At 43.5% G+C, this 16,700-nt stretch overlaps 1 protein-coding gene across 2 annotated transcripts in view; it reads left to right on the top strand.

The window, feature by feature from the left end:
• TOP1 (DNA topoisomerase I) overlaps positions 1–16,700 on the top strand; it is a 66,817-nt gene that overhangs the window by 31,231 nt on the left and 18,886 nt on the right. For both annotated transcript variants that reach the window (XM_082773473.1, XM_082773474.1), the window contains 5 exons: positions 9,688–9,814; positions 10,416–10,474; positions 13,174–13,269; positions 14,548–14,623; positions 15,636–15,733. In XM_082773473.1, coding sequence (XP_082629599.1) covers positions 9,688–9,814; positions 10,416–10,474; positions 13,174–13,269; positions 14,548–14,623; positions 15,636–15,733 — 456 coding nt within the window. The remainder of the gene's footprint in view (positions 1–9,687; positions 9,815–10,415; positions 10,475–13,173; positions 13,270–14,547; positions 14,624–15,635; positions 15,734–16,700) is intronic.

Below are 16,700 nucleotides of genomic sequence, written 5' to 3'. Positions count from 1 at the left end.
CTACTCAGCCTCCTAATAATTAGTAGCATCTGGAAAAATGGTCCCCTGGAGTGATGGCAATGTCCTTGGCCTTTTCCTATAACGACTGAATATCTCAGCACTGTCAGGCAGCTTGTGGGGCAATCCTTTTTACATTTGCCAGGCATTATGAGCACATCTCAGCTGCTGGGTTAGATGATAAATCTGAAAGGATTGCCTGCTGGTTCGTCTGGTCTGAATGACAACTACACTGCCACTGGCTGGGGAATGTGTGTCACGGGACGCACCTGCAGTATCATCCACACTGAACATGAGATAAGCATTTGTTTACTCTGTGGTGATGGAGGGCACTTGCAGTGGTGCTGGGTGAGTTATAAGAATCAGAATATGCAGGTCTGTCCTTGGTGACTTGGTGTAACGCAGTGTGGGGCACACACAGGACATTACACAGAGAAGCTTTCCTAGTTGTAACTCCTGACGTGCAAGTGAGTATTTGCAAATCAGGCACTGGAGGGTAAGTTTCTGTCCCAGCACTTGGTGAATGGCAGGGAGTGATTGTTATGGCCAAGCAAATGTTATTAAATAATGGCTGTGCAAATGTGACAACACAAACTAAAAACAAATGAGTGGTCTGTATTAACAATTTCTATTAAGAAGCAATTTTAAAAATGAGTGTGTGCTGACCAGTGGGTTTGTTTTATTGGGGTCACGCTTTTTGTGTGGCCTTTTAAGAAGTTGTGTAGCTTTCTTTAGTTTCTTCTTCACAAATAGATGACAGCAAAAAAAAAAAAAAATCTAGGCAAATTAAGTTGCAGCATTTACTGGCTTCCATGGCAAAGACTAAATGCTCTGGACGCATTGTTTGCACTTTTTTTCTCATGTATCTCTATTGCTTTTGTTCTGTTTTTTCTTATATTCAAGCATGTTCCCCAAAACTGATTTTGCCTCACATTTCCAAGTGCTTATTGCTTCACTTGGAAACCATTCTCCTGCAATCTTAGCAAAGTACATTCTTTTGTAAGGAGTAATGTAAGCACGATCTTTTCAAACTTCCAGAATTCATTAATGATTTGGCTTTCTCTGTGTAGGAGGTGGAAGGATATTTTTAACTGGAAGAAATATTTTTTTACCAACTAATTATGGCTTGTAAGTTGAAGCTGCCCAGTGCTAATTGTGTAAATAATAAATAACAAAACATTAAAAAGGAGATAAGAACGGCTAATGTGGTGTGTGAGCTGTAGCTTTGTCATGAGCTGACAGGTAAACATTCTTTATCGTGAAGTAATTCCTCCCTCCCTTCAGCATTGCCTCAAAGTCCCTTTAAGAAAGGTAGCACTTTTTCTAGACACTGCGCTTAAAGCTTCCAGTTATTTTCATTTAAATATTTGTTTGTTCTTTGAGCACAATATACTACATTTTTGTGTCATAGAAGGACGCACCTGTGTAGATAACATGACTGAATGCATGTTTTGCAGGGTTGTTCTTTGAGGCATATTTTGGGAAGAGATTACGTGAGATTGCCTTGCCCCTTAGGCCGCTGCACAAGGTGGGACAGTTCCCCAGGCTGAGTGCACAGCTTGCAACGTTTGTCTGTAGTGTTTCCTGCATTTTAAAACTGACACCATAAAAATTAATGTATTGGGCTGCTGAATCATGGAGATGTCATTCAGGGAAGATAACGTACACAGAAACGCGTGCAGTGCTCTGCTTGGATCCATCCTTCAGGAGTCTTCTAAGATCTGCACTGCCCCAGTCGTGCTCAGTCGTGCACAAGGCACGTGGCCACTGGCGATGCAAGCCCAGCTGTCTTCTAACAAACCTTCTAGAAATAACTGACCCCATAATTGAAAGTTAAGCACTTCCTCTCCGAGTCTTTTGATTCAGCTGTCGTGCACGTAATTCCATGAATATTAAGCTGTGCCTGTAAGGGTTGGAGTTAGGTAACAATTATCTTATGGAGGAGATAGCCCAGCAGCTCACAGCATGGGGGTAGAGGAAGATCTGTGATGAGCGTGGAATTAAAGAGGGGAGCTTCTGGAAGGATCTGAATGGAGCGTGTCCTTGTGGGCCGATGACTGCCAAGTGTTGATGTGGAAGGTGAGACTCCAAGGAGGCAGAGGGCAGACTAGTGAGTTACAGGACAGGATGGGGAAGGATCAGAGCAAGCTGCACAAGTGTACAGTTAGAAGTCCTGTCTTTAAAATGCAGAGTTTCAGCCTAATACAAAACTTGGGGTGGTTAAACACAACGTGAGCCTGGGAGGGAGCACAAACCAACAGCATCCATCCTGAAACTCCTGCTGGTCCTGCACATGCCTCCTCTATGAGCTTCAGTTACGGCTCTGTTAATATGGTTGCTGTGCAAAACTACTTCCCTGGACAGAACCAAGAGTAAATGAGAAGTCTGGGTTGTTTTAGGATGTCCTCTGTGACTGTGCGACTGGTGTGAAATAGTTGGGAATCATTTCAATGACTGTCAAGCGCCTCTCGCTATCTTACTGCCAAGCAGACAGCTCGCAATGAACAGGTTAAGGGGACTACTGATCACTTTGCCATTTTTAATAGCTTTTGATTTTTACCAGCAGTTGGAGGGGAGGGAGCTGCTTTGCAGGGAAATACTGGAGAATTGTCCCCTGTCTAAAGGGTTGTCTTTGCTGTGATGTGACAAGACAGAGTCCTTGGAGGAAGATGTAAAGCACAGCAGGTGAGCAGAGGCAGCGGCTGGTAGGCTCTGAGATGCTCTGCCCTGCTAATGAGAAGCCCAATAGCCATACATCTTGCGTTTGGCAATGAAATGTGAGTGAAAATAGCTGGTACTCCACTAGAAATTAGACAAAACTTACAAGGCACCAAGAATGTGGGATTTTCCAATGGTTTCTACCTGTACGGGGAGTTCTTACAGCGTTTGATACAAACCTCTTGCTAAAACTGAAACTGAATCATTTAGAAAAAAATCTTAGATTAATAGCATTGCACTTAAATCTTGAGAAATTCCGTTCTGTACTTCCAGTCATCAGCTTTTATATTGCAGGAGATGTTCTGTATCTTTTTTAGCTCTTAAAGAGGTTGAGCTGTGTGTTAGCAGAAATCCAAGCCGTCGTTCCTGGAGAAGCTTGGGTTTGTACCTGTGGGATGCATTGTGCCGCGTGTGAAGCATCCCCTGACTGCTCGCTGAGAAGTTTGGTGTTGCGTCACGCATTGTACGCAGTTTTAGAGCATTGTCTGGTTGCATCCAAAGCAGATCATTTTTAATGTCTGTCTGCGGTAGTTTCACCATTTCATCTCCTGCCTGGTACTAAAACAAGCTTTTTAAAATAAAACCTACGTCAACAAGGCAGAAAAGCTTCCGAATAAATGTTTCCTGTATCCAGACTTTGAAGGAAGTATCTACGCTGTCAAGATAAATCCCAGAAACACCTAAAATAGATTATCTTAATTTCATATGGCAGAAGTGTGTGGACTGGGATGTGGAACTTCCTAATTTTGCTTCTTGCTTTCTTCCATTCCCACTCACAAGATGACACTCCTGTATCTTAATCACTTGTAGCTGTAGTGTACTGGGAGAGCCTTCATGTGCCTCATGATGGTCTTCTCAAAGATCTTTCACCCTCCAAGAAAGTGCAAAGCCCATAAAACAAAACTCAGAGAATAAATCCACATTGTTATCAAGCAATCACTACCCAGCAAAGTGTTTTCTTTTGTTCCTTTTCTCAACCCTTTATTTCCTGATCCCCCAAAGAAAATCCTACACACACTCATTAAATATAAATGTCAGTAGTTAAAAAAATAAAATGAAACAAATCTGATGTGGCAATAGGTTTCTGATCTCTGGGTGACGAGCATTTCAAACAAGGAAGCCATGTAAAATAATGAAATAATGGTCCCTTTGAAGCCAAGGCGTGCAAGAGATTGGTTTCGAAGTGTTCACAGTAACGAGTGTCTTTCTGCTGGGTGTCTTGGGCTTTGCGTGGAGCGTGGCCGGCGCCGTGCAGAACTGGCTGTGACAGTGAAAGGGAGCAAAGAGGCTCCTCTCGCAGTGCTGATCCCTGCTGTCAGTGTGACAGGCATCTGAGCTGCAGGAAAAAATCCTCTGTAAGATTGCATATTCCCTTCGTTTACAAAATCTCCTGTGATCACAGCTTGAGATGAACAGAAGCAGGGAACATACGGGATTTATAGACCTGATCTTCACTGGCATCTTCTGAGTTTTGTGGTTTTGCTAGGAAAAACAGATCCAAGGCATTTGCTTGTGGTGAATGAAAATAAATTTCAGCTCTGGCATCTCACACACCTCCTGACTGATTTACTACGTGATCCCGAGCTGCGAGGAACTGTGTGCATCTGGGGCACGAAGAGGCAGAGAGATCTGACTTGGGCTTTCAGCACCCCCTGGTGTGGGTGCTTCAGTTTTCCTCCCCCTCTTGAGTGCAGTTGACCTCCATTAGCTTTCTAATGCAATCCCTTCTAGCAGCAAAAATTTCTGCTTTTTCAGTTAATGGCGTACTGGTGTACATTTAATGGTGTAAATTACAAATTACAGAATCACAAATGGTGTACATTTAATGGTGTAAATTTGACTTCCGAGTATTTTTGTCACCTATTGATTAATGCAGCTTTTTATCTCGTTCCCCTTGCTGAAAGCTTGATCTCTTATCTGCGAGCACCGAAGGAAAGGCTCCAGCTCTGGGAAAAAGTGGCTTCAGATTTTTTACCATAATGCTGAAATCCCAGCAGAGAACCATCGAGGCTCACGTGCTCATGCCCTGTAATACCATACAACAGCTCTCTAGCAGCGAGCACGAAACACTGCAAGGCAGCTGAAAACTTGTCCTTTGCTGGGGTGCCTCCTGTTCCTGAAACTCTCCCCGCACAGCCAGCCGGTCCTTGGCATGCGTTAGTCTGCACGTGAGCCCGTTTTTCCATTAGTCCCATGCTACGTCAAAGGAGACACGGGCCGTGTAACGTAGGCTTTGTCCCTTTGTGCTTTTAGATTTAGGTAAAATCACAGCTTCCTTTTATTTTACGCTTCAGTGGTGCTGCAGCAGTTAGCGAGGAGGCAAGCGGAGCTCTGCTTGTGGCAGGCTCTGCTGCTTGCTAGTAGCAGCTTCTCAGCCACGAGCTAATTACAGCTGAGAAAATGAGAGAGGAGAAATAAGAGACGCTTCAGATAAAGCATCCTTCCCAGCTCGTGATTTTGAAGCTGGAATGGAAGAGGGCCTGGGAAGGGATTATTAACGTACATAAACGGCACCTGAAGAATTCAGCATTGAATTACGGCGAAGCTGTTGCAGTTTGGAGAAGGAAGCCGTGCGCGGCACATCTGCTGCTCTCTGGGAGCTCTTTCTACTCTCACCTTTCCCAAGTGGTTGCAGCCGAAGCAGCTGCTGCCAGGTGCCCGCTCTGCCTCCTGCTCCTGCCTTCCTGCGGGCATCCTCACTGGGCACCGCATCTGTGGTTGCAGACAGAGGGTCGCTTCTGGTAAGTTTATCACCTTGTGCACGTCAGCCTCAAAGCCCCGAGGCCTTCCAACGGCCTTGTTCACACTAAAATTCGAGGCAGCACGCTAGCAAAAAGGCCGCAGTGCACCAGGAGACGCGCTGCTGCTCGGCTGCCCTTGGTCTGAACAACGCCAGTGCCATGGGGTGGCCCCGGGTGATGCAACCCCTGGCTCTGCCTGCACCGTGGTGGGGTTATGGCATCCTACTCGCTTGTATTTTACGTTAAAAATACCAAGTGGAGCAGGATGTCAGTGTTAAGCACTGCCAGAGGTGTGGAACTCAGAGCGCTGTTCAGTTGTCGTGGCCGGGGTGCGGAGGAAGGCCTGGTGCTGTCGGCGAGGCTGGGCATTTCTAACACAGCGTGGGAACAAGCGTGTTGTCACCAGCCGTCCTCTCGTCAGGCTCACGTGCAGTGAAATTCCCTGTCTCCTGGGGGTTTTGCTGTCCCACTTCAGTGACTCGCAGCTGCTTTGTCGGCAGGAAGGTACAGCACAGGATCCGCAGTGCTCTGAGACAGGGATTCAGGATAAAAAATATCTGGGTGCCTGTGGTATCGAGCCCTTTTTGTTCGTTTGTTCTGTTTGTTTGCTTTTAAAGAAAAGTGAGTTTTTCCCCCAGTTTTGAATTGGCAAGGAAGACAGACTTCGGATCTTTAAATTGTTCCCAATCCCTCCTAATAATAGCTTTGAGGATGTCTGGAAATAGCTTTCTGATGGAAGGCTGAAGCCTCTTCTTTAGGGTAAGGCAGGCATCCTGTTGCCTCCTCTTTTCTGTCGAGATTAGCGTGGTGGTTAAATTGTGTTCCCCTGGAGGCTCGCGTAAGTGTCTTAGCTAACTGAAAGACCAAAGCTGCTCAGCTTGCTGGCTGCAGTTGGTATGTGACAAACTTGCTTTGCTTTTGGAGAAAAATAACATTTCTTTTAGGATTGTTGGTCGATGACTTTGTTGTCAGTGTGTTCCCAAACAAGCTTTATCAAGAGCCGCAGATTTCAGGCTCTCCCAGGGACGAGTAGCACATGCCTTCGTCTCTTCATGTCACCTGGGGGATTTCTTCCAGCCTCGTACCAGGGCCAACAACCAGGGCCTCAGGTCTGGCCACCAAGGCCGTTGTTTTGAAAACGAAGCTGCGGAGTGAAACCAGAGACCGACTTATCTCGGGTTATCTGAGCCCATGTTGCTTCAGTGAGAAATCTGCTTCAGTGCTTGCTGCAAAGCAAAGAGGAAGGATGGTCTTGTGATTTATTTAAGGGAAAAAAAAAAAAAAGAGGATGGACTGAATCAGGAATCCAGCCTTCTAGCTTCTGACTCCAGCGATGGTAAATGTCAGCTTCAGCCTGCGTACTGCTTTTCAGTGGTGGCTGTGATGGTGGCCCTCTGAACATCATTCAGGTTTCTACTGAAGCCACCAAAAGTTTTTAGCACTTTTTTCTTCCAGCAGTAGCGTGTAAGCATTTGGCAAACGTAAAGACTGTCACTGCTTTTCTAGGCCAATTGGATTTTCTGCCTTTTTCAGTTTTAGCTTTGCAGGTGTAGATTGCCATCTATTAATCTGTTCTTAGTCACATTTTGTGTACTTCCTGGGCTCTACTCAGCACACTGAAAGCTTGTGCTTTTGGCTGCCAGTGAGAATGAGTATGGTGCTTCTGAAAACTTACCTTTAAAAAAAAAATCTTTCTATTCCAAATTCCCAATGCAACAGGCACAGTCATGAACTGTACCCTAGAGAGCTAACCCCATTGATGGCAGTGGATACTGTGCTTTGGAGATGCAAACTGTTGACAGAGTAGAACATGTTGTTGCAAGTAGAATTTAAATCCCAAATAAGAACAATAAAGTGTCAAAAAGGAGATGTAAGCAGACTTACAGAAAGCAAGATGGATCTAAGCCCTGTGTTTCGTTGTTTTTGTTTTTCCTCTGTATGATGGTACACGTTTGTAATTGAAATACTTTAATCTTTGGTGAGCGAGGTGCCTGTCTTGCATACAGATAACAGAACAAGGCGTCAGGTCAGGATTTCCAGACTTTTGAGTTTAAAAAAGATTGCTAACACCCAGGGGGGTTGTGCTTTCGGTTGCTCGGTGAATCTGGTTGAAGCAAAGGAAGAACGAAATGGGTATCTGGAGTCTGAGCTACCGATGAATAAACAGGATAAAGAAACTGGCACGCCTAATCTGAGCAAGACTAGCAGGCATCTCCTGGGTTTCTGAGGTTCAGTGTCGGGATGTTCTGTATGTACTTGCATGTCTTGATCACACCGTGTACATAACACGATCTGCTGGGTAAGAATAGTCTGCAGTTGTTGAACCTTCACTCACAGCCAACATGTGGTGCTGTGCGTCTGTCTGCAAGAATTTCTAGACTGCCAGTGGCCTTTTAATGTTTAGGCATTTCACTTCAGTTTTATACGTGGTATAAAGAGAAGTTGCTAGAGAGTTAAAAATGAAACTGGTTTCTCTTCCTACTGATCTCTTTTGATGCAACACAGTATACGAAGGTACTGATTTCCTCTAGAGATTAATTTTCTTACTTTATCCACTTGGGTTTAGAAGGCCAGCGTGTATTTATTGGAGTATGCGCTACCCTAAGCTTGAATAATTGAAACCTCTCGTAGGTTCAGGGCCATTTGTGCTGGTGTTACGTGAGGTTCTGAACCTCGCTGGACTTTACACTGCGGCTGGGTGTGGGTTGACGTGTCTGTGACTGGTTGCCTTCCTCTTAGTCACACGCAAGCATTAAGGGAGCTGGTTAACATGCTGCTTGCTTTCCGTAGGCATCAAACATCCAAGCCTCCTGCAGTCTGTTTTTTTATAGAAACAAGACTCGAAGCCTATGTCTTTGTTAAACCTCCCCCTGGCATTCCAGGCTTGCTGTTTTCCAGGGCTGTATTCTCCCAGGTTGGTTTGGGCTTCACTTCAGTGTTGAAATAACCAAAATAAGGAAGCTGCCTGCTTCTGGTACAGCTTTGCATTAAACTGCTTCTTCTGACAGAGCAGAGGGCCCCAGAGAGCGATGTCTCAGGGATGGAGCATGCAAGTGTGAGGAGGAGCGTGAACTGCCAGCATGAGGAAGGCAGCTTGCTTGCTGCCTACCCATGCCCAGCAGCAGAGAGCCCAACTTCCACGGTGCCTGTGGCTTGCTTGAGCCTGCCGTGATGCCGGAGTGCACCCAGCCATACATCTGGGTGTGCGTTGGAGGCACGTTGTGTATGGGTGTGTATTTGAGGCACGTTGAATTGACAGGCTCGTTGTTTGGCTTCTGCAGCAATGCGACTAAGCCACGTGCTCAGTCCTTACAGTTTGTACCATGAGTATGGTGAGAGCATTTTTTCATTTTCTGGCTCCAAGCTGTCATTCCACAAGAAACTCATTTTCAGTTGTAAGCGGGGATGTTTCCTAGCTTGCTTTCTGGTTGATGGGGAAAGTTGGAAAATGCGCTCTGAATTTACCCAAACGTCTCCAAAATCAGAAAGGGATGAAACTGGGTTTAAAAAGTACCTCTTTTTTTTTTTTCTTTTGGGGTATCTTTTTCCTCCTTTCTGGCTTGGGGCATTAGGCAAGCAGTGCTGTAATGTCAGGCTGAGCTCTATCAGAGCTCCTCTGGTGGGTGCCCGTCCCCGTCCTGGCCTGCAGTGGTTCTGGGGCCCAGCTGCTGAAACAGCTCTGAGTGAGGACTGCGGCGTTATTCCTGCCTTTTCTGTTTGACTTTGCATAAACACAAGGACGCCGCATATCCTGTTCGCTCTGGTTTTCCCATCTGTTTGAGAACAGTGGAGATCAGCGATTTTCTCTTGGTTCCAGAGATGAGGGCTGTTAAACTTGTTGTCGGAACAAAAGCTCACATGGGCATTGACAGGATGGACAGCTCGATTGCAGTGACCTTTTCTGTGGACATAAAGAAGAAAAGCAGAGACGGTGGGAATTGAACCTGAAGCGTTGTACTACTTCAAGCGGAGCAGTTGTGGATTTCGTTGGCAGTCCAGGCTGACGGGGGTTTCCTGATGGGAAGTGGTGGCTGTGGTTTTGTGGCGCGTTCCTCTTCCTCCTGAGGAAAATGGAAGACGTGTAGCAGGAGGCTGGGTTGGATCTTCCTGTTCAGGCTATCACTTACGTTTTGGGGTTGGTAGTGATGTGGGCTTTCTTTTTACCATTGGGGGTTCAGTGTATTGGTTACGTTGCTTCGAGTGTCCCCAAATGTACACTCTTGTCTTGCAGTGAGCACAAAGATTCCTCGGAAAAGAAACACAAAGACAAGGAGAAAACCAAACACAAAGATGGCAGCTCAGAGAAACACAAAGACAAACACAAAGATAAAGACAAGGAGAAGAGAAAGGAAGAGAAGGTAGGTGTCTCCTGTGGGACAGATGAGAGGATGGTTCTGGTTTACACTGCTGAATGGTGAAAAGTCAGTGGGGTGCAGGTGGCTTATGCCTCAGAGTTTTTATGAACCTGGAGAGAGGTATCCCAACACTGATGACTGGAGAGATGTGTTTTGTGGAGTGCTAGATGAGAAGATACAAGGGCTTTATCTGCAGGTATTGGAAATGGAAACAGTTCCTCAGTGGAGCTGCGTCTGCTTGTTTTACATTTTTCCATGTTAGTATTTTTCACTTTGCCAAACTTAAATTCAGAGACAAGGAAGGAAAAAAATCTGTTAATCTCATTCCTTCTGTATGAGGATAAACAGACAAGCATTGAATGTTGGACTGATTACACACTTCAGTTCCTTCCATAGCTGGGAGTCAAGGGCCAGAAAATACTGAATCAACTAGTACTTACAGAAAATGTTGGCTCTTTGGTGCGTCGTGTTGTTCTCAGGACTGCAGGGGATAAAGATGCCCTTTGGTTCCTTCAGCAAATTAAGTATCCTGCCCATGGTATATGTTGGAAAAACAAGGTGCTCTGGGCAGTGCTAATCAGCTCCTGCTTCTCTTGCTTTTCAGATGAAATCATCTTCTGGCGATATAAAGATAAAGAAGGAAAAGGAAAATGGTTTCTCCAGGTAAGAAATAAGGTCTATGATCTGAAAAAAGTAGCATTTTGGGCTTTTTAGGTGCTCAGTTTTGACTACTCTCACATGGTCTTGGGGAAAAAATTGTGAATTCTTTTGACCCCTTCAGATGATATATCCTTCCCATCTAAGGGAACTGGTAATTGATCCACTGACTTAGTAACTAGAGATGGAGCTGTTGAACACCTGGTGTCTGCCTGCACATGCTGGCTTTGTCCAAGTATCAAATAGTTGATTTCTGCTGAGAACAGATTGAACCATGGAAAAATTGATAGCTGGACTTGAAAGCATCTCTGTTGTAGCTGTAAAAATGGGTACTTGAATCCTGCGAGTGGTCTTTTGGAGATGGGACCTTGTAAAGGCAGTCCAGATTGCCTTTGAGTGTCTTTCATGTAAGTGACTAGAGGCTAAAGCCTTTCCAGGTAAGGGAAATGGTTATGTAAAATGAGGTGCCTTCAGAAAAATTCTAATGTCTGCTGAATTCCTCCTACATATAGAGCTTCCTGGACTTAGGTGTTGGATCAGTCATCACTGAATAACTTTATTAAAATCCTGAAGTGGGTAATTGTTAGAAAAATGTTTTTTCTTAATATTTGACCAGCTAATATCTGCCACTTAACCAGTGACATTTTTAAGGTGGTGCATCTGGTCCACTGACATACTGGAGATGTATCTGGTGTGATAGGTGTGTCTGTGTGTCCATATCTGTTTTCAGGAAGTATTTTTAATTATATCCAGTTCTGAGTCCACTTAGAAAACCAATAATTAAAAAAAACCTTCTTGTCTCACCATGTTCTGTGGATGCAGAGAGTTTGGGAGAAGGCATCTGTCTAGCCGGTGCCTGTTAGTGATTCTTTCCACATTTTGAATGTGCCCTCATCCGTTTCATTTTCTTACTCCTGTTTAAAAATGCAGACTCCGTAGTTATGCTTGGCACAGGAAAGAGGCGCCCTCTCCAGGCCTTTTGGAGGATACTCTGGAAATAAAGCAATGATGTTTAGGTGTTTCATGGTGTAGGAGACTATTTTTATAATGCTTTCTAACCTCTGCCATTTGGCAGAATTTCATGCATGTGTTAGCCTTGTCAGGGACATTGGATATTCTCACGTCAAAGTAACTGGGCCCTCTTCTGGTCTGAGTGTTTTCTGTGTTTAAAAAAAAAAAAAAAAAAAAAAAGCCTGGAGGAATCATCACTATTGTGCCTTCTTGAAGGCCAAGATCTGGCTAAGGGCAATTATTCTTATTCTCCAGCTGAAATGTTCTTTTACAAGTTCAGATGGTTTTGATTTTCTTCTTTAAGAGTTGGTAGGATGAGCAATATTACAACCTTGGGAACAATGCAAGTCAAGGTTCAGCTTGCTCATACAGCTCCTTTCTTTTAATATTTTCATGCTTTATTTCCCACTATTGCAAAACATTGGGAAATGTTTCAGTATTAAAATAGATAAAATTCCTAACAGCTTAATAAACAGTACTACTAGGTTTCTGCCTGGAAGAGAAAACAAATGGGACAAATCTCTTTTACCATAGATGTTTTGCAGCTGTCTGCGTGCTGCAGACTCGTGTCTTAGTTGATCATACGTGATGCCGCAGAAATGGCTTCTTACAGTAGCACGGCTCTGTTTGCTCTGAGTTGCATCTGCCAGCACTGCAGTGGATTTACAGCTGTGAAAGAGCAAACTGTCTTGTTCTGCTTCATGGGCACATTACCAGCTAAAATAAGACTCCAGAATGTCTCTTGCTGTCTGTGATCTACAAAGCAAAATGCTGCTTTTTTTTCTCCCACTCCACCCAATCGCAGAACGTGTGTGTTGACTTGGAAACTGAGTCAATTTGATACAGAAATTTCGGATTGAATATGAATAGGAAAGCCCAAGATGGCACTGTTACTTTTTGTACCTGAGTAGAGTAGCACTAAGTGCTTCAAAATGTAATTTTGGACTCTTTGTGATGTCTTTTTATTTATGAAGATAAGTGAAATGCTTCTGTGAAATCGAGAAATAATGAGCCTGTTTAAAGAGAGAGTCTCTCTACCCACTCATACTGTATTTTTCTGCTATTACTGGTGTCTGGGGGACATTATGGCTGAAAGCGTTGAGCCTAATTTAATATTTGTGGTTTGAGAGGAACAGGATTGTTTGCTTCCCGCAGTTTGGATAGTGAAAATAGACTAATCAATTTACCTTTGCCAGATCTTTGTTTCCTTCTCTGCTTTTCATATGCCTCAATATTTAGTTGGCAAAACATTCAGGAGAATAGCTTTAAAGTCTCTACTTACTTGACGATCTTTTAGTTTTATCAGGCTCAGTAAGGATATTGAGCTGAAACTACGTAACATTCCTATGTGACTACACACATGCATGGATTTCAGTTTTGTTTTAGAAGTGCTACAGTTGCTTTTACTCAGAACCTCAAAGAAACAATGAAATCCAAGCTGTTTGTTGAAATCGATCCTGGCGTTGCTTGAGAAATAGCAAATGTGTAGATGCTGAAAAGTTTTTTCCTTGTGCTCTCTGTGGAAGTTCGGAGAACAATGCACCTCAGGTGTTTGGGGTCTGAGGAAGACAACCCAGACCAGAACTGGAAGGACGTGTGTTTTTTGCAGATTATCATTTCTTAAACTGAGTTGGTGTTGGTTGCTATGAATCTTGCTGTTTGAAGTTTAGAACCACCTTTATTTCCTTTTGTAGTCCGCCACGTATTAAAGATGAACCAGATGATGATGGATTTTATGCTTCTCCTAAAGAGGACTCCAAACCACTCAAGAGACCTCGAGAAGATGATGAGTAAGTGGCCTGGGTACTGGTGACTTGAATGCTTGCCTTTAGTTTTAAAAGCAGAACACTAAGGGAGCAGGTAGGAGATCAGATATTCAGCATGTGCTGGTTCAGATGTGGGACTGAAGATCTGAGACCAGTTGCCTTATTCTGTGAGAAGCTCTATGAGCAGGGCAAGGGTAGTATTTGTGCTGTCTATGGAAAAATACCATTATCTGCTTCTGCAGAGAGTGTTGGAAATTACTGCAGTGTTAGTAAATAATAATAATAAAGAGAAAAATACGCAGAAGGTAAATGGAACAAAGACAGTGATGAAGACTGTAAAGCCTAAACCTGAACAAGTGAGGTATTAATGCTAGCTAAGTGGCTGCAGTGGCTTCTGTTGGATGAGGAAACAACTGCTCAAGAGGAAGAAAATGCAGTCAGCCTATTCAGGGTAGGGAGGAGGTTTGCATGCGCTGCTTGACATGATTCCCTTTTAAAAAGTTCTAAATACGTTGTGGGTTATGCTGAGGGTTTGTCTAAATTGAAAGAAAAATACTCATGATGTTTGATATATAGTAGCTCACCCAGTAAAATAAAAGTGCTGCTCCATCGTGCTGCGATCTGTCACCATCCATGTACGTCCAACTTTCAGATGGTGTGACCTCGTTAGAGGTCTCGAGTTAAAGGGCTGGAGGAGTTTAACCATAGCAGCATTCTGTTCCTATGTGGTAGTTCTCAGTTTCCAAGAGAGACGGGTGTGACATCTTTTCTTTTGTGTAATCATTTGCTGCCTTCTGTTAAGTTTTCATGACCTCCCATCTTGTGCCTGCAATGGAAAGATTAAGAATTTGCCAGCAGTCAATTTTGCTATTGTTCAAACTAGTGGGGGATGCAAAAATCGGGCCTTGTGGGCAGATCCCAGACTGATGACTAGAAGAGGGGCAGCGGGTTGGAGGGGAACATGCCACTAAGCTTTTGCTGATTTATCCCATCCCATGCAATCACTGGGTGCCTGCTAATGCTCTTGAATGGGTTCTTCCTCAAGGAAGATTTGTGCTTCAGCAGTCTGAAAGTTCTGGACAATTATTTGCAGCAACAGCCCGTGTTTGTTTGTTTTCTATAGGCTGTTCTCCTGGATAGGGATTATTCAGCCTTCTGAAAGAGCAGGGCACAAAATTATGTTCTTTAGAGATTAAATATGCCAGTAATACTATGAACTTGCACACAAGTTTTGTATGTGTATGATTTTATTTTTATACTCAAAAGTTGATTATTTTCATCAGCTAGTTTCTGTTCTTACAGTGCTGAGTACAAACCCAAGAAAATCAAAACAGAAGACATAAAGAAAGCAAAGAAAAGGAAACAAGAGGATGAAGAGGTAATGCAGAAGACAAGCTTATTTCTTGCAAGAAAAGCAAGACTGACAATTTGGTGTTGAATTATGTAGAGCAGGGGGAATCTGATTCAAGGGAAAAAAGGCAGGGATCAGTCCTGGGACAAAGCTGCATGTGGTAGATCCACGCTGATTGTGCGAGTTAACTTGTCTGTGCCATAATGGATAAAGTCAGGAGAAGCTTCTCTCCTAGACATAAAACAAGAGATGGAGAAGATGCCTCTGGAATATGAACTCACAGCCTGTTCTTGGCAGTTCAGTCTTTCTGTTAAGAAGCTTGTAGAGGGTAGAGGAGCTTTATTAACAGTATCTGGTAGTTGCACAAATGATGTAGCACAGTTCAGAAGCAGAGGAGATGAAACCTAGATTAGCTGCTAGAAAGACACAGGTTTTAGATGAAGCCTAGGATGGAAATTAGGAAAGGGAGTTGGCATTGAGAGGTTAGCCATAATTTGAGAGGTCTGTGCTGCTGCATCTAGCAAAGCCACCCTTGTGAAGCACATGTTGCAGGCAGCCTCTGGTAGCATGGTTTATTCTCTAGTTTTTAACAGAAGTGTCTCTATAGTGAACGTGTACCATACATTCCCAGAAGCCACCTTACAGTGCTACAGCTGTGCTTTGTAGCATTTGCCAGAGTAGATACAACTCATGCAGGCCCAGGAGGGTGTTCCTATAACTGAACAATCGTGTTACTGTGGCCCAGACTTGCTGCTTATCAGGTGAGGCACAATAACTGGCTTTGTGCGCTTAACATGCCCCACTACTATAGCAAAATAATTTGGCTTAAAACTTTGAAGTGGGGCCAGCAGTAGACTATGACTTAAGAAGATGGTCTAAGAGCACACTTAGGTATTTAGGCCTCGGTAATTCAGTTGTTTGTGGCCAAACTAATGCATCCCAAGAGATGGTTGTTTAGTTTTAAAGCACCTTTTCCTGGGAGAAGAGGAAGGAGTGGGATGTGGTAGCTTGTTCTAACAGCTTCGTACTCATTTTACAGGACAGCAAAGCAAAGAAAGCTAAGAGCAAAGATAAGAAAGTTCCTGAAGCAGACAAGAGAAAGAAGCCGAAAAAAGAAGAGGAGCAAAAATGGAAATGGTAACTATATATTGATGATGTCTGCTACCCTCTGCACCTGCACTTTCCCTGTTACCTCCCATGCTGACTGAGTAAGCACATCTGACTTTTTGTTGATTCATGAGGATTTGTTCTGAATAATTGGCTTACTTTTCTGATAAGCTTTAAATAAACTTCTCATTCAGGGTGTTCATCCTCTCAAGTAGAAGTGAAAATCCCTTTTTTGCTCTACCAAAGACAAAAAAAGTTTCTATCTGTAGAACATAGAGGCTACCCATAACGATTAGCTACTGATGTTCTTGTGCACAGAACCTGGCCCACAAGTCTACAACAAGTCCACCCTGCTGTTTAAGTTGGATGTCAAGTGTGTGTCTCTCAAAACCGGTCCTGTCTCAGGTACCTGGTCAAGTGGCCAGTTAAGCTTGGGCTATTTGGAAAATGAATTTTGAAAATAAGCTTTGAATGGAAAGTGCTTTCTTGCCCATGATCCTAAAGTAAAATCACTAACTGACATTGTTTTATTTGGCACTTAAATTTTTAGAGCCTTTTCTAATGGATCTGAACTTCATGGTTTGTTGTCCTACGCTAGTGCTCTATGAGAAAGATGCTAGATATTTTTTTAACTATCCACAGTAATATAACCTATTGTTAATGCTAGATTTGAGGAACTTGTGTGTTTTGAAGTTATTACATGTGTGTTTTGAAGTTCAGACCTTAGTACTTCCCTGGATTTACTGTGTATGTGGTTTTCAAAAGTGTATGTGTTTTCTTCACTCCTGTAGTCTTCTGTAATGTGTTTTTATGACCTTTCGGAGCTGTTTCCATGAGCATTTTCTTTCCTTAGATCATTTGGCAGTTCTAAATAGATCTGTGGTGTCAGAGGATTGCAAAGGCATTCCCTTAAATCCTTTCAGGCTCAGTCTTTTACATGTGTACACGAGCATGTGCACACACCCTTATTGTCTCTATTATTGATTCACCTTAAAAA

Source organism: Aythya marila, assembly GCF_965140915.1.
Source record: "Aythya marila genome assembly, chromosome: 16".
NCBI lineage: Eukaryota > Metazoa > Chordata > Aves > Anseriformes > Anatidae > Aythya > Aythya marila.
The sequence above is the reverse complement of the archived record's forward strand: the minus strand, read 5'-3'. Positions and strand labels throughout refer to the sequence as shown.